Source organism: Mizuhopecten yessoensis, unplaced genomic scaffold (assembly GCF_002113885.1).
Source record: "Mizuhopecten yessoensis strain PY_sf001 unplaced genomic scaffold, ASM211388v2 scaffold9309, whole genome shotgun sequence".
In the NCBI taxonomy this organism is placed as follows: domain Eukaryota; kingdom Metazoa; phylum Mollusca; class Bivalvia; order Pectinida; family Pectinidae; genus Mizuhopecten; species Mizuhopecten yessoensis.
In genome coordinates, this window is record NW_018407983.1 from 740,556 (window position 1) to 759,577 (window position 19,022).

The following is a 19,022-nucleotide window of genomic DNA, read 5'->3' on the forward strand; positions in this document are numbered from 1 at the left end:
TCCCCCCCCCCCCCCCCCCCCCCCCCCCNTTGACAATTGCTTCAGCACTCACAGACCACCTCCAGCAGGAAAGATTTTCCGCTCAACAACCTTTGCACCCTTGAAAGTGAACGGGCATCTGTTATTTTGGGATGTAGGAATGGGGTTGCAGCACTACTGAAGGAACAGGTCCCCCATCTTCGGAGCAACCACGTGTGGCCCATCGGATGGCTCTTACAAGTTCCCAGGCAGCAAACGGAATAACAAACATCAAGAAGTTTAAGGCCATCATTGAACAATGATACCGATTCTATCACTACAGCCCAGAGAGAACATCTGCTCTACAAGCCATTCAGTCTGTCCTCAGCAATCAACGCATCAAGATAACACAGGCCAAGCATGTGCGTCGGCTGAGCCACGATGCTGCAATCAAGTGTGCGAGAAAGTGCCTGGAATCTGTCTTTGTCAGATTGGAGCGAGAGGCAGAGGAACGCTGGGATGTGCAGGCCATGGGTCTTTCTGTTTTTATCCAGAACTACCAGTTTATTGCCACTCTGCATATGCTGTCAGTTCTCTCAATCTTGTCGCAGTTATCAAAGGCAATGCAGAGGAGAGACCTGGATAACATCTTGGTGAGACCCCTGGTTGCTGGGTCGATTCGTGCTGTGGAATCCCTCAAGGACAACCCCGGTCAGCACTTCCAGGAACTGGATAACACTGTTACATCCCAGGCCGCAAAACCATTTTAAATTTTCTGTGCCCACCAAGCAGGTGACGGACTCCTTCAAGAAGAACATTTACGACTAGTACATCGACAGCGTTGTGCAACATTTGGAAAAGCGGTTTCCTGATATGCCTTTGCTTGAAGCTTTTAGCGTGTTTGACCTTAACAAGATGCCTGAAGATGCTGATGAGGCTGCACATTATGGGAGGGAGGATTAAAAGTTGCTAACTGAACCTTTTGGCATTGACACTGTATCTGGACTTGTAGAATGGAGGACAGTTATCAACATGGCTCCAGAGCTTGCTGATGAACCAACGCGCAAGGTCGTGAGTAAGATTTCTCTACATCCGGAAGCCTTCCCCGTCCTTAGTAAGACAGCTGCTGCTGGCCTGTTAATACCTACCTCAACAGCTGATTGCAAGAGTTTTTTTTCTACCTTAAAAATAATCAAAACAACGCAGAGAAATAGACTGTGCAATAAGATCATAAATCCCCTGCTCATCATTACAATGGAAGGTGCCTCAACAACTGAGTTTGACTTCAAATGATGTGTTGACAGGTGGGCCAGCCAAAAGAACAGGAGAATTTCCTTCGCCTAGTAGATATTAGTATAAGTATATTGGAAAATAAGAACCAAAACTTATTGAAAAACTGTAAGGAAACAATGTACCAAAGTGTGTTTTTGATGTGACAGTGTTTAGTGCTTTGTTCATATACACGTGTGAAGTAATCCGAGAATAGTTGCAGTTGTTTAGGAACGTGTGGTTTATGGTGTGCTCAATGTTGAGAATGATGTTATGTTATTGTGAAATGCTAAATTTGCAATTATTATTGTATGTGTGTAGGTTCTGTATTTATCCAAAAGTGTCATAAATAAATTCTTTTTAGAGTGAGTGTCATAGTGCTTCTGTCTCTTCAATATAATGTAATAAATTATTTTGGAGTAATAAAAACAATATTTAATTGATATTTGATGTTTTTGTTGTTTACAAGCAATCTTTTTCAAATAATATGCAATCTAGTTTAGTCAGAGTGTGTAATTCATACAAAAGATTGGTTTTGTGAAGGATAAACTCATAGTAGGTATTGTATACAGATTACTATTAGCAGATTATTTGAGAAATGCTTGTTTTCCTGCAAGTAATGCAAGCTCCACAAATACCTGAAGTGCCTGATGACTTCATGGATCATAACGAATTGTCAGTTTTCAGTCAACCACAAAGAGAAAAAACATTTTTTGAAATTTATGTTAAAACAAGATCTATGAAATCTATGCACCATCTACAAACCGCCACATTCACCTCTGGAAAATGAAAAACATATTCTCTTTAAAAAAATCCTGGAGGAAACCCTGTAATTGCAATGATGACCGCTACATACGTCTCCCAAACTGACCTTGTAGTTCTAAAGATACACTTACATACTGGGTCGATGCAAAATCAGACATAAAGAGGGGTCTCTGGCATCACCTTGGCGTACACCCATAAACGTATCAATCAATAAATGGCCAAGGCGGCCATTTTTGATGGCGAAAAGGTGGAACGCGTAACGCACATCAACACATGCCCACAATGTCCATGTAAAATTTCATACCAGTATCCGGTCAGTAGTTTCTAATAAAAGATTTACAAATACACATTGACACATTATCTGTCGTAAACATTAAAGAATTCTGAAACAGCAGAGAAAAGTGTTGAAATTTACAAAAAATGCTCTTATTTGTTTCATTCTGTGTACATTCGTAGCAGTTGAATTTATATGAATTCCCAAAAAATAGTTCTATACAATTTTAACACTGGATTAAATTCGAAAATGAACGCCATACATAGTGTTAGCCACTTACGTGTGGCAGAGTGCTGCTCCCTAAGGTAGACACCCTATAACAATGACACCTTAACTATCAAATGTAAATATCACAGATACTCCACATAGATGGGGTGAGAGAATAGATCTACAGATAGATAATAACGTACGAGTACCACTCAGGTAGATACCTAGCTATATATCGAGAACTGAATTCTTTCATTTATAGCGTATTATGAAGAAAAAAATGATTCGCAAACATATTGTTAATTGGATTACAATTCAGTCATTGGATCGCCCACATCTCCTGCAGCGCTTGCAGTATCAACAGTTTTGTGTTTTTGAAGTACTTCAATGTTACGACTATCAGAATGTGGGCGTAACGGTACACATTAACGGGACCAGGCTTCACCTGAGAATCGATTAGATATTAGGTTAATAAAACACTTATCAGTTTTTATATGTTGATTTAGTAAATTTGTTTTCCAGTTAATGTGCCTCAGAGTTATTCCTGTTTTGTTGTGGTATGAATTGTCCTTTGTTCCGGATACGTTTCTGATCCTTATTTACTGTAATATTATCGCAACCAAATCATCACAGTAAGGTTTTCTTTATAAAGAGGTCAATGGCGACAAAGCCATCAACGGTTTAAATACTGATACAATTCTACTGTAATAGTTTATGTAACGTAATTTTTTATTAACCGCAGACATTTGTACGATGTTTTGTTTGAGAATGTGCGGCTTCAGCTAGCGAACTGTTATATAAACACACACTTAACCATGTTGTATAGTTTAAATTCAATACATCATCTCGTAGTTTTAACCATCTGAGATAAGTTTTGATGAGAAAGGCAATTTTCTTAGAATACAAAAGTATCTAGGTCGTTTTGCAAAAACGTTTTGCTTTGGATATATTTACCAGAACCTTAGATATAATTTGTTTATTTTCCAAAATAGGCATTTACACCATATATGAATAAAATCAAATAAATGTACAAAAAAAAACCCAAAAAAATACAAATTAAATCATCATGCCTCGTCTATATAATAGTGTGTCTGATTGGATGATACTGATCACATGACGGGACTATAAATCAGCATGTCTACCTTGCGCGCTCGAATTCCCCCTATCATATTTCCTTTACTCCGAGCCTCTCTAGAAAAATGTGCAAGTCACCACAACTAAGTTCCGAATAACTGAAGCGGACGACAACAATGGCGCGACAACCCGATCATCTTTACGATTGGATTTTTTATTTTTTTATTTCGGCATAGTAATGAATGTATTGCCCTTGTTATAGAGAAAACACGATTCTTTGTTTCTCCTCGATTTATCCAGGTGAAACAAAAAATATTTTTTCCTTACAACAAGGGCAACACATGTAAAGTATCATTTTAAAAACGCACTATATATAATTATGTAATCAAGTCCTGTTTGGGTGTTTTAGGATGAGAAGGAATGAGTCTGTGTGTATGGATGTGCGTATTGAGAAGAGGTTTTTTGTATGACGTTGTTGATGATTTAGAGTGGATGTCTTTTTTCCTCTTGTATGTCCTTGTTATAAGATGTTAAACTCCAACAAATAAAGATACGAAACAGCAATATCATTCCCTTAGTGAGACCGGGTTCCATTTCATTATATTTTTCAAAAATATGAAAAATGTCATAAAATGCTGCTTGAAAGAAGGCGAAAACAATTCTTTTTTGTTTCGTGTTTGGAAGCTCATTCGAAAAACCAATACAATAATATTTGTTTTCTAATCTATTTGTCAGAAATTTTGAAATGATTCTTTATAAAGAATTAGCGTGAAAACATGTTAAGCCAGTCATATTTCTCATATCGTACCGACATTTATTTGATAACTGAACTTAACCACATTTACATGTACCTCATAAAAATAATAGGACAAGGCCAACATTTAACTGATAACAATAACAGAACCAGAACCACACTTATCTGATCGAAATAACAGTACCAGGACCACATTTATCTGATAAAATTTGCAGAAAAAGCACCACATTTGTATGATAACTATAACAGAACCAGGACAACATTTGTATGATAGAAATAACAGAACCAGGACAAAATTTATCTGATAACAATAACAGAACCAGGACCACATTTATCTGATACATGTAGATATTTAATGCCTTAAGGTCTTTAACTGTCAGTGGTATATACCTGAATACCGTAGGGTTATGTAGTAGCACTGTCACACTATATGAACTATAACTACATATATACATATGCCAGCGATACATGAGTAATGACTACATGTGTAGGTAATAGTTTTAGTTTAAACCATATTCTATTTCATATCTTTTCATGTCATACATACAATACATAAGTACAGGATTTAGAAAAAAATATTGAAATACTTATATGAATCTGTCTCCTTAATTACTGACAAGCGTATGACAACACTAGAAAGTTAAACAACCTCGTAAGAATAATATATGTAATAAAGGACAAAACTTCAACCATGAGAGAGAGAAAGAGTGATACTACACTGTAGTTGCTACATGCACTCGCATATTTCGGGTTATTTTTAATATCTGGGGGTAGTGAATTCCACAGGTCAATAGAAGTAGGAAGAAACGATTTCTTGTAGACGTTAGATTTCCAAAATACATTGCTTACGTTATCAGCAACACGTGTGTTATATTGGTGAGCGTCGATGGTGCGGGGGAGTAAGGCCAAACATCATTTTATGTATCTGAACTATTTTCTTTACGTTGCATCGGTATTGTAGACTGTCCCAACCAGTTTCCTCATAAAGCTTAGCATGACTTGTTAGTTTAGTACCACCTGTTGTAATTCTTGCAGCTTTGAGCTGAATATTCTCAAGGGATTGAGACTGTTGGATAGTTAAGTTATCCAAGACGATATCACCATACTCAAGTATAGGTATGACAAATGAAAAAAACGAGGTTTGAAGACAGTTTCTGTCTATTTTAAATTTTAATTGTCCTAGAATGGCTAGTTTATTAGACGCTTTCTTTATCATATAATTTATGTGTTCTGTCCAAGTACATTGTAGCATCATGAGAGAAAACAAAAAACTGTATGTTTGTGTTGTTTAACCAACCACTTTTCAGACAATGCACATATTTTCCTTAAACTGTCATTCAACAAATCTGCACATCGAGACGGAGTATTGACTATGGCATAAAGCGAAGTGTCGTCAGCAAATAGTTAAATCATAGCGTTAAAATCAAAAAGAGCAGTGGACCTAATATTGACCCCTGCGAAACACCAGCCCTAATTTCCATCCACTCAGCGGTCTTACTGTTTATAACTACTCGTTGCATCCTAATTGCAGAGTACAGTCTGTTTATGTCTTTAGAGTTCCCGGGGGGGGGTAAGTGAGCTAGTCGAGGATGATGAGCTAACGCGATGACGTTTTCCTCCTTGAGAAGACGATATAGACATGTGTGCTAACAGTACATATGTAGTTACGTATACACAAATAAAAGTCATGTATGTTGAGCATCAATTCAATGAAACAACTAAAGTATCGCTATAGAAATTCGGCGTAGATGAATTTACATGTAGTTATCGGGATACATACAATGGCTGCCACAGAATGCACGGGCCGGGCATGAGTTCTCACTCAAACGTTCAATATGGAGGGCTGAATAATACGGCTGCGATTGTCAATAACATAGCAATTTTTCGTTGTATATAATGGGGAGTCATCTAACAACCCGTCATTTCAATAATGGACCTCAGGAACCTCACATCTTAATTTTTTCGGAGCTGCTCGAAAGTGTCGCTCACCCGGCAGGGGCAGATAATCTCTGACCTTGAATCCATGTAATTACAGTAATAATAGTATGGTATAACTGTGTCTGGCGTCGATTTAGTTTACTATATGCTGCGATGGATTAAAAACAAATCTTCCAAGTTGGCCCCGTATTCACATTTTGACAAACAAGACGTTGTAGTTTAAAAGGAAAATAATTAGAATAACATACGTATCAACTTATGTATGTATATATATATGACCCCCTCCTATTAAAGTGCTCTATCCCCTAAACCAATAAACTACTTATTACAGATTATAGAACCCAGACGATACAACAAAGAACATGTGACCAGACGTAGAGGGATCAGAACTTACACAAATGTTAGCCTTTCGATTGTTACCGACTTATAGTTAGAGATATTTAAACATAATCATATATCAAAACAAAGTGTTGAACTGTTGTTTTGGGAAGAGCAGTAAAGTTATAGGTAGCATAACTAAAACCCCTTGCTGTTCGTATTGGGTGCCGCTAAGCATTGACCAAGATACCTGAGAATTGATTATTAATTGTCATGTGCTATAGCTGACTTCACTGGCGTAATCAATCATTAATAATACTACTTACAGTAGTTGCTTGTTATACCTAAACAAGACGATAAGGAACAGGAGCGGCTGGTATCTCATGTGTCCGGTTACCTCAATGTGCACGTCCATGGTGTAGTTGTTTATGCAATAGTGTGCTGAATATCTATACAAGCGACACCTACTGATCAATACTATGGAGCCGAATTTGTTTCACGCCAAAAGTTTGGCATTTATCTCTGGTGAGTAGCAACATTTATGTTTTGATAAAACAAATAATATATTTTTTGGTTTAAAAAGAAAACGTTCCGATGGATAACGGGAACACACAAATCAAATCAAACTAGTTGTAAGTGTTAATTCGATGTTCTCATAGCTTACAAGAAACAAAGGATTGGCGTATACATAATTTTGTCATTGTGATAGATTACTTATGTATTATTGTTATTTACCATTATTCTAACGTTTGTATGAAACTAAATGAAATGTATTAACGAATTGCAACTGAAGTTGAATTGGTATTAATCATATTAGAAATTTATTTTAAAAGGTTAAATATCTCTTAACCTGCAAAAATGCCCGTATGAAACCTTTCTTATTCCAAAACGCATATTATGTGCGCAGTTTTGAAAACATGTTCTTTTTTAACCTGATAACATTTCCTCGGTAAGTGATTTCACTTCTGTTGAAAGTTCTCAGTGATATACAAGAATGTGGACTCCAGGACATACATTGGGCTTGCGATCAGCTTTTTGAAAGAATTGCCCGCGTTTTTCTTACTTACACAAGTGGGGTTTTATCTTTTTGAATATTACGACGTTTTTAACTTATTTTATTTCAAAAGCAAGAAACAGATTGTTGCTTAAGAGGCTTTATTTTTTTATATATTTTTTCAATTTTAACTTCTTGGTTCATTTCATGGAACAGAAAACAGGTAATACATCAACTATATGGTTTTGTTGTATTCCATGGTCCAAAGGGACTGCACTATATTTAGATATAGGTAAGATGATGGTGGGTACTATATATGTGTTGCAGGGAACACCATTCCAGAAAACCTTCGTTTACAATTATTACATGTATTTACGGGGGTCATAATGTCAATCATGATAAGTTTCATCCATATAATTAAGGGATCTTACGCACCTCCCCTTCTAGTTTAGCAGTAGTTTAGATCAATTGTTTGACCCCTAGTATCACCGACGGGTCCTGAAATGACGAAACAGCTGTATGGTGCAGTGTCATTCATTTTTGGCATGATGTATCTATTATCACATTTCAAATGTGCTTCCACATGTGTGTGTATTACATGTACGTTCATCGTTTATTTATTCATTTATTTCTTCACCTATAAACGTATCTATTTTTATTTATCCAATTCGTCATTCCTACTCTCCAGCAGTTGTTATTAGCCACTTGTCATTTTACACATTGTGTTTACTTTTGTTAATGACTATTGTAAGACCGGAATAAAATAAACATGAAATAATGAATGGGACAGAATGGCTCATTTAACTGAGAGCTAGTACCGCTTTGTTTTGTGTATCTCATGTAAACGTATCTGTGTGTTAATTATTAAAGTGGTTCTTTAGGCGTAGCATATTCATTATCGGAATTGTTTCTACTTTTCTTTCTGTTAGAATATTCTACAATAGAGGAAGGAAGTATCTTGGCTTCGACGCCTATTACTTTTGATTGAAAATTATATGGGAATATGCAAATTGTTTTCTCCTTTTTTGTGCTGACATTCATAAACAAATCATTCTTATCAGTTGTTCAATTAGTTCTACATTCAGTAAATTCTGTAATTGTAAGATTTAATTTTGTACCAACATTCCTAAGTAAAATAACACAACATTTGCGGGTTTTTTTCAATATGAATCTTCAATGGAACAAAGACATGGTATTACTACAATTACTCCCAGACGGCGATGGTGGATATAAACATTCAGTTTTTGTAACATGTCTCTAACTTTCGACCAACTAAACAAACCTTGGATGAATTCTTGCCAGTATTTCTTGTATTGTCCGAAAAACGGCCCAAGAAACGTTTATGCAATGCAAAGAAGTACTTTATGTATTTAGTTTTGACTTTGATGTCAATTTAACTGTAAATAAGTTTTATTGGCTGCTGTTTATCGTTAAATGGACAGTTTAAAGGTAAGAATAATTACCGAAACAGAATTTTTTCTCGACTTGCGTGCCTTGTGACACTAGCACTACTTATTTGTCTATTTTATTAAAACGAACGTTAGTTTGTAGGAAAAATTTAATCAGAACAACCTTCAACTCTTAAATATATAAACTATGTATAATTTTCTGCTGGTATTGATCGTTTCTCTCCCTGTATTTAACCAAAATACCAAAGTCTCCCTTTCAGGGCACAGTAACACCTGTGCATGGGCCTAGGTGATCGTGGTAGAATTTCGGTATCTGTTTATAGAACCACTCGCCGGAAATACCAACTTGTTATAGATATGAAAAGTGGATGATATATATTTATGAAAAATGGACAAACATTTTTGGAATTGAAAGTATGGTATAAAGTATATTGATATTTATCTAAAAAGTGTTCCGTTTTGGGTACAGTGACGTAGTATAGCATATATCGACTGGCTGTAAACTTATCGGCGGTAAATGGTTTATCATTACCTTAAATTAACGAGTATATCTTCTTGATTTTTAAATCGAAAAGGAAATAGTTTAGAATTGTTTTCTTTCACTGGTACTATTAATGGGAAACTCAGAAATTCTTCGAAACTATAGAAGTTACCAATACCATAGTTTTAATTGTCTTTCATAAAGTGACCTCTTACCAAAGTTCATCAGGGGCCATTTTTAATCATTTGTACATAATATACATATTTATCTAAACTAAAATTGGTTCTAATAAAGAACTACATGGATTGAGACACGATATATAAAGGATACATGAAGACCACGACGGTGCATACCAACATTATTTCTTTTAGATACACTATGTACAGGTAGTGCAATTAGAGGAGTATACAACAAAAATCTTTGTTTCCAATTTCTTTTTTACAGGAACATGTATTTATTTACATTCCAGAAAGCAGCAATTGCGCTCAAATGTGTCTTACTTCAGTTTCGCATTATACTTGAATGTCTTATTTAAACTATTCGGGCATTGACGCGAAATGTATGTACCTCGTAAAAGATATTTGTGTATTTGCATAGCATACGGTACTAGAGAGGGGAAAGTGTAATACCAACGACTTAAATAATACAATGAACTGAAGGACTAAGAAATCAATTGTCAATCATTAAACGTAAGGCATTAATGTTATTGTTAAATAATGAGGTATCTTGGATTGATTATTACAAGAATAATTAGTGTGTACACATCTGAAATGATCACATGTCAAATACATTCAACGTATTTCATTATAAAAGATCGATAATCAACTTGCTTTATTGATTAATTAATTTATAATCAAACCAAGCATTTACGTGACTCGCCTATGGTATACATGTAGCTGTATAAGAATTTGTTTTCTGTAAATCATATGTTTTCGCCTTTAAAAGATTGAGAGATACTTAATATACAAATTGTTCAGTGAGGATAAATATGTAAGTGTGAGTTTACTAGGTGTAAACATTTGAAAATATTATGGTTTAAATGACATGTCTATTAATTGTCTTTATTAAATGTATTGGCGCAATGATTGTGCGTGTACGTCATCCGTAGACGTTGATTATAAATTACGTGGCATTTGAGGATGGTTTGCATTTTGAACAGCTATGAACATATGCATATTACTTCCTCGCATTGAACCACAATTTATAATCAAACTAATGTATCTTGATTCAACCAAATCGTGTGATTGAATTAACTGTTCTTGTAAAACATGTTATAACCATAAAGCACCCCGGTCTTGAATTTTAATAACTGTAAAATGTGTTCAAATCTTTAAAAGAAATTATGTTATTAAATAACCATGATACAGTCGGGTCCTTTTATCTTGTTGACTGTAAAACGAGTAATAACCACGATAAAAGTCCTGTTGTCTAAATGTGCAATACAATTGACAGGTAGGTCATACATCAAAGGTACATTTCACCTTATTTTCAGTGATTTTCTTGCTCCTTCTTTTTTCATCTTTATAATTTTACTCCTTGTTTTTAACTTAATGATCGCTCGTGTCATACTTCAAAGATCTAAACTGTTTCAAATACAATGGCATGTTTACTGAACAAAGCAAGCATTTTCAACTCGTTAGTGTACAATCTATGATACCCTGTAAAACATATCTTCTTAATGTATCTACAGTTAAATGATAAATAATTTTCACATCGATTGCTTAGGCAACCTATTCACAGGATCACGAAACAGTCTTAGACTAAAACCAAATATCAAAAGTCAGTAGATAGATGTTTACTTGTAAAATAAGATTTATTTTGTGAAATAATCCATTTTCATAATATATGTTCATGTAAAGGTAAATGTTTACATTTTTGTATAGCACTTAGCTAAGTCTACTGACAAAGGATGTTGTTATGTACATGTACCAATAACAGAAAGAGCTAATACACGTGAATGGTTTGGCCGTCGGGAATTATTCGAGTCTTTTCGCCATACTGTTACAGTAACGTCAAATTCAAACTATGACGGACATTCTCGAATTATTTCCGATTGACGTTCGTCTCCGGTCGGAACTGGTAACAATGAAATACACGACGTTATTTCCCGCGAAAAGTCTGTTTCACCATTTGGTAAAGCAGATTTTATAAAATATCATAAACCGGAAAAGAATACATAGAAAAAAATTAACGTTAATATTATGATTGAAATGAAACGTTATTGATGATATGAAACACAGTTCCATTTAATACATTCTCAAAGATTTTGTTTTAGTCTTGATGTTCTATCACGATTTAATTTAGATTTTAAGCTTAATCTAAAAAATATTAATTCCAAAATCGTGACTTACGTCTTATTCATAAATGACCCTGATATCTTGTTTTGCAGGCTAGTGTATGTCAATAACCGTGGTCAGCTTACTGTCCCAGGTACGCTATACATGAACGGTAAACACAATTCTCGTTCAACATTTCCTTTATGTTTTGTGTTGAGACTGTTTTGTTAGTCGGTGACTGTCTAGATAGGGTAGAAGTGTGTACACAGTAGTTTGTATCAGTTACGCCGTAAGTGAAAAACCGAATTTAAGTCCTTCCAAAAACACATATGTTTACTCAAGAGCGAAGTGATACCTTATCTTAATAATTGGATCAACGTGTACTTCAAATATTGCACTTCAGCTAGTTTAAAATCATAATGCCTTGTTGTTAGGTACATGACCCAATTTTGATATTTCCATGCCTTATGATAAACACTTAAATGATCTCCCCAGAGCGCGTGTAAACACTAAATCGTTTGTATTATATATTTCTATTAAAACACGGCACTTGAACGGATATGTTTAACTAGGTACATTACAAACCATCACTTATTTAAAACTTTAGAGAGGCGAGATTTTAATGCAAGCTAAATACAGATGGCGAAGATCATGATCATAAATCTAGGTAAAATTCGATAGCACTGTCGTCAGGATTTTTAGAATGTCTAGTTTACAGGTACTGATTACCCTTAAAATATATATTATGTGAAATGAAGACATTATGCTCCAATATAGGGGGAAGGGGCACCGAATCAGAACAAACATTTTTTCGTTTGATGCATATTACTTCGGATATGTAAAGGCTAAGGAAAGACAAATCAGCAGAGAAGTAACGACGGCAGTACTGGTGCAATCAATGAAATGTGTCACCTGTTCCAATGAATCCGATCCTTATGAAGCCGAAACAGAATGATCCCCATAAGCAAAGGAATATTAACGATAGTTCGGACAATGAGATTTGTCAAAATGTCGAGGCAATCCACTATCTTATCAAGACACAAATATAAATCAATAAAATTATACACAATTTGAATAAATTTGTTTTCACTATTATTTTTCATATTAGGGCATGTTCCTTTTGCTAGTTTGAAGCCGAATGATAGCTATGATGAAACATTTAAAGTAAATGAAAATACATAAATCCGCGAACACGGTTGTTCATTGAAGTAAAGTATTCAAGATCGTAGCATGAAAAAACAATACATAAAAAGAGATGTTTCGGCACGACGGGATGATGGACCTGTCGTTTCATAAGAAAGTAAAAAGTGGGGTCAAATTGTGTGCATATTTATTGGATTGATCATAAATAAGGTAACATCATAATACTGCAACTATTTGTCATGCTGCATCGAAGGAAATGTATATAAGAACTGCTGAGGTAGTGAAACAGGTTCCACCTAGCTATACAACAATTGGTATATCAAAGTGAATTCCATGCACCACACTTGGCAGCTTCATGTATATTATACATGCATAAATATTTTCCTATTTTTCATTAATGACTGTGTAAAAATCTCTATGTGATTATTAGAATTGTTAATGCTTTCAACGTCTAGAACTGGACTCTACGAGTCATTGATTTTCTCATTATATACATTGTACCTTAACCCTTTTACCACTGTAGACCATAATGAACTCATCCAGATCAATGCATGGTATAGTCTACTAAAGTTACATAGGGTTGAAAGGGTTAACGGTCCTTATTTTAACAACAAATGCCATGTAGTTATTTCTTGTCCCAATAAATGATTAAACACCAACCGTGTGTTATGTCAATATTGACTTTTTGTGTTTATGTCAAATTGTTGTATTTTCTTTAAGGATAAGCTTCATATCTCAACAATGACACATGGAGTATTCCAAACCTGGTATGCACCAAATGTATAGTACAATGTATATGAAAGCAAAACAAATATGATACATACATGTACGTACGTTGCACGATTCAATTATTTCTATTTGAGTTTATAATTCGTATGTACAATTTAATCTCAATTTTTATTGGTTCTAAAACACATCCCTTAATTTTGTGTATAATTTTTACATACTTTATTGTTTCTTAATAAATGAATTATTCCTTCCAAATCATATTCCATAATTTTGATTTGTTCGTGTATTTTATACCATCAATCTGCTTGCTTTGAAGTGAACTAGCATCGCTTTGAACTGACAGAGTATCATATGCATAGGAATAACAAATTCCCAGTGTAGTTAATATCTTTATTGGATAAATTTTAATGTTTTTTACAACCAAGATTGTCTGTAACTTTGTAGCTGGAGTTTATTCCGGCAATGTTTACAGGAAATGCTTATTTAGAAAAACGTTATCTGTTGGAGAAAAAATTGTAAAATGTTAACGTTATGAAGGTATACGTATAATAAAATTTTGCCATATTTCAATTTATGTTTCTCGTATCAACATCTAGAAACAACATTTTGTAATAGGTTACTTACTATTTCTAGTTACTTTTGACCTATATTCACTTTTACACTGTTCCACAAATAATGGTATTAAATGATTTGGGAGAGGAATTTATATAAGCTTTAAGGTTGTTTTCCAATCCCTGTGTAATAACGTGTCTGTAATTAACATGTTTGAATATTGAATAAATACTGTTTGTTTGAACTAAGTGACCTGTTACTGTTTTAGTGTTGGTGTTGTGTTATCTTCACACGTCCGCGGCCAAACCTCCACTGGCCTACTCTAAAGACGTAGAGACAACCCTTCGGTCACTCCTTCTCACTAACTACTCGGTTGACCAGCGTCCGGCAGAGAGAGTGGTCATCACGGTGTCTCTCACACTCATCACTATCAATGAGATGGTAAATATCTATAAAATTTATCTTGTAAATATGACAATAATGATGTAGCACATTTTGGCACCGATTTAATCAGTTTCTTAATATTGACAGGCCTTCAAATAAACATGTTTGAATTCTAAATATACGTTTTCACGAGGAAGACTAAAAAGGTCAATATTTTGACAAAAAAAAATAGCAAAAGATGTTTGTAATGTAATCGATCTATGGCAAAATGGTTAGCTTAAAATGTCAAGTTTTGGTGTTTAAATTATTTGAAATCCGAATTAAGAATCAATTATATCAATTTTGATATTTTACAGGTAAAAAATATTGTTTCTCGGACGACAAACACTTCAATAATGCAGATAATATATATATCCATATACAGTATATTTAAAAAATTAATACCGATGGTTTCATTTATGTGCACATGTATATCTTTTTAAGTTGTCACATAAATATGCATAACTTTCAAAGTTACCACAGCCATCCATTTGATATGCTTTTTCCTAAAAAAAAGGGTGTACGAAATTATCCACCAGTATTCCTACAGAAAGATTCAAGCATTGAATCGTTAGCTGGAAATATAAAAAATGCTACAAACTTGCCACCGTCTCGTTATAACGGCGTCACTATGCTCTGACCAAAATGCTATTAGGAAGTTTCTAAACATTTTCCTCATGCTAATAGAAAGTATATTTCTCTGAAGTACCTTAATGTCGTTTCTAGCTTTAAACCGATGTCTAATGATTATGCTATGACCAACGAAAATATTTAGGAGAATAGAAAAGTAGAATAATTGATTTAAATGTTTTACAAGACTTTGGCAGGATAGAATACTTTCATTATGTACCGATTGCTAATAGCATAATACACTAAGAAATTGTATCATGAGTGTTTTGATAGCTTATAATGAAACTCTCTTTTAATTTCAGGACATAAAGGGTCAGGTCCTGTCCATATCCGGGTATTTTAACTTGGTAAGTTCGCAATGAAAACACAATGTAAATGATAACATGTTGATTTCTAAATATCAACAGTGAATATGAAAACAAACCTTTAAAAATCAATAGTGTGATTCCGAACAAATCGAAATCTCGGAATACATTCCTTCTATATAACTACATTTTTATCTCTTACATGCATTTTACGCTAAATATCATATTTTATCTTTAAAAAGTTAACTACTGAATTATATCAGTAACAGTACATCGTAAAGGAAAACACTGAATAAGAATTAACTGAATGATAAGTATATTTCTTTAAACTTTTTTATGATTTAATAAAAGATTCATTGCACTATGTGAAAAAAACATTACACGGCTAAATCTCAGTTCAAGTCTTGTTCCTATCGAATTTTAAGGATCCCCGTACCACTACTTCCCTTTTTTTCCCTATTATGACTTTTTTGAAAATAAAGCCAACCTTTGGGGACTAGTATGACATAATAATAAAGATTTAATAAACAAATACAATCAACAACATTTTCCTGTGAGTATAATGTTGTAGCTAGGCCCGGTTATTCGAGACCACGACTTCAGTTTTATTTAACCGAGTGAGCTACCTGGTGAACGGAAGTTTCCCGGCACAAATGAGCTACAGTTATATCAAACATGAAATTTAAAGGAAAAAATACTGTATATACGAAAAACTACAGGGCAGTGGGACGGGGATCTTTTATTATCAAATTCAACACACAAGTGCAAAATGAAAACTCAAATCCAATATATGTACAAACAACAACAACAAGTATCCTTGAAAATAGACTGACAATGGGTTGATTGTATGATATACATTATTGACCTTTTCCCGTCTTGATTTGCTTGTTCAAGGCGTGGCCTGATAGTCGCCTATCATGGATAGGCCTACCAGATTATGGCAATATCCGCTTCCTGTTCAGTTCCCAAAGTTACGTATGGAGACCAGCTCTTGTCGTTGACAACTCGTAAGAAATATATTTTTCATTGCTATAATGATCTGTTATTTTTATTTATATACAGTTGGTTATTTTAAAGTCATGTCAAGTGTAACTATTTATTGCGTAATGAAATGGATGAAATAATATCAATATGATTTCAATATTCGAAATAATGTCATCGATGTAAAATGTACAAAGACGAGCCACCCTAATCGTTTATCTAAATTATATGTTTCAATACAGAGTGAATGTTCTCTCTAATGATTTAAGCTATATATGAAAATAAACTTTATTTTTATTCGACGATAAAACGTATTATCATTTTTTTTTTAAATATTGCAGTGTCGACAACCTCAATGTCATCAGTAAACCAGATGTGCCTATGCGTATTCTAAGCCATGGAAAGGTCGTGTGGAATCCGGCGGATATATTCCGGGTCTCTTGTGAATCCGACACCACTTATTATCCAATGGACACGCAGTCCTGTGTTATCTCCCTTAGTTCGTGGTCCTACACAAGTCAAGAAGTAGTCTTGGCATTAGACAGAACAGAAGAAGTAAACATGGACTCTTATTCAGAAAACGGAGAATGGGAATTGATTAGTGCATACGGAGATCGACAGGGAACGACGGACAAAATGAAGGGAGATGTCAGCTTCTCTAACGCAAAGTTCTACATCCAGTTGAGACGTCGTCCTCTCTTCCACATCCTCAACACGCTTTTTCCTGTGGCACTAATGGCTGTACTGAGCGCCATGGTATTCAAACTTTCAGCCGACTCGGGAGAGAAGATCGGGTTCGCCTTGACCGTCTTGTTGGCGTATGCTGTGTACCTGACTCTGATCTCCGAAAGCATACCAAGTACTTCCATCACAATTTGCTACTTATGTAAGTAAATTGTTTGATCTTACTTCTTTAATTTCATAATTATCCTTATCGAACACTCATTAGGTCGAACAACAGGTGTACATGTAGCCTTTAAACGTCATTCATTTTTTGTATTCGAAAAAAGTCCTCGTTGGTCTTACGCTTCCGGAACACCTGGTCTTTTTCCTGTTCTTCTTCAAGGGGGCTTCATGCAAATCTTTCCTTTGTTCATAATTTGCCCTAGTTTTATCGGTGTTGGAATCGAATTATTGTTTTATTGACGCTTCAATATTCTCTAGTTGTTTTTCGATCCTTTTAAGTTTCTTGTAAACCAAGCTCATCCATCAGTCATTTAAGTTTGATGATTTCATATCATACATGTTCACTAAATGCACATTTCCATATACAATAAGTGAAGGTCTGGTTTGATTAAAATATCCTATTTGTTTTCTTAACAATAACAAACATTATTTATAAAAGCAAAAATCAAAGGAATTCAGAAACAGGTTAATGAAAAACATTCGGTTTAGACAGGTGTTAAAAGCTATGTATGTACTAAACAGTGGAGTGCAACACTAAAGGTATTGAAAAGTGCATTGTGAAATCATTTTAATTTCGTTTATGTTGCTTACTTTTCGCGATAATGTTATGATCATTCTTCCTTTTAACGAAAGGGATTTCTTGAAATCAGTACTATCCCGAATTCAAATGTAAGTTGATAAGTTTTGACTTTAATATATACCCGACATTACATAATGCAAGGTTTGAAAATCAAGATAAGCTGTACAATGGGAAGCTTTCGCCTAATTCGCCTTTCATTACAAGGATGAATATTTCTTGACAATGGATATCATTCAACACCTTTAAAATTGTTTTCACTATAAATGGCAAACAAAATATTTGACAAATACTTATCTTCACGGTAAATGGCGATTTTTTTCGGATTACAGTAAAATATGTATAAGAAGTACTTTTCCTCATTTTACGATATGTTGTGTTGTTCAGCAATCTACCTGTCGATGGTCCTGACTCTGGGAACGCTGGCCGTCATTTGTACAATAGTGACAGTGACACTGTACAACCACCCAGACGAGGAAGAACCCATTCCTGGCTGCCTCTACGTGCTCACCGTCTGTTTGATGAAGATCACCTGCTGGAACGGTTGCACGTGCAAAAGCTGCAAGAGAGGAACTAAAGTACGCCCTGTATCCAAGCGCGTACAGACAATCCAGGTCGACGACTGCTTTGATGTTGGTGTAACTATAACGGATAAAACGGCCATCCCGAAGGAACCAGAGGACAGCGACGAATGTCAAAGGGAGAAAAATATTGACTGGAAAGTCGTATCACGAGTGCTGGACAACTTCTTTTTTATGGTGTTTATGATACTTATCTTAAGCGCCTCTATTGGGTATTTCTTGCTTATTGCATTAAAATACTTGGAAAATACATTATCTGTTTAAAAAAACATGCATCTCGCATTTTCTTGAACGTTTCACGCTCAGTGTGTATTAAAGAGCAAGATGAAGTTGTTCTCACGTATTCTACCATCTCAGCGACGCAAAACACTTTTCATTGGTTAATATTGATGAGTTTATGACCAATAAGCACTCGCGTGCACGATATATTTGCTCAGATACATTGGAAGATAAAGCACTTGCAACGCTCTTCCAAAAC

At 34.7% G+C, this 19,022-nt stretch overlaps 1 protein-coding gene across 1 annotated transcript; it reads left to right on the forward strand.

Moving 5' to 3' along the window:
* Positions 1-990: 990 nt before the first annotated feature.
* Positions 991-16,510, forward strand: LOC110457760 (acetylcholine receptor subunit beta-like). The gene is made up of 4 exons (XM_021509145.1): positions 991-1,033; positions 14,410-14,582; positions 15,497-15,541; positions 16,394-16,510. Exons 1-4 carry the CDS (start codon positions 991-993, stop codon positions 16,508-16,510), a joined length of 378 nt encoding a protein of 125 aa, XP_021364820.1.
* Positions 16,511-19,022: the final 2,512 nt, after the last annotated feature.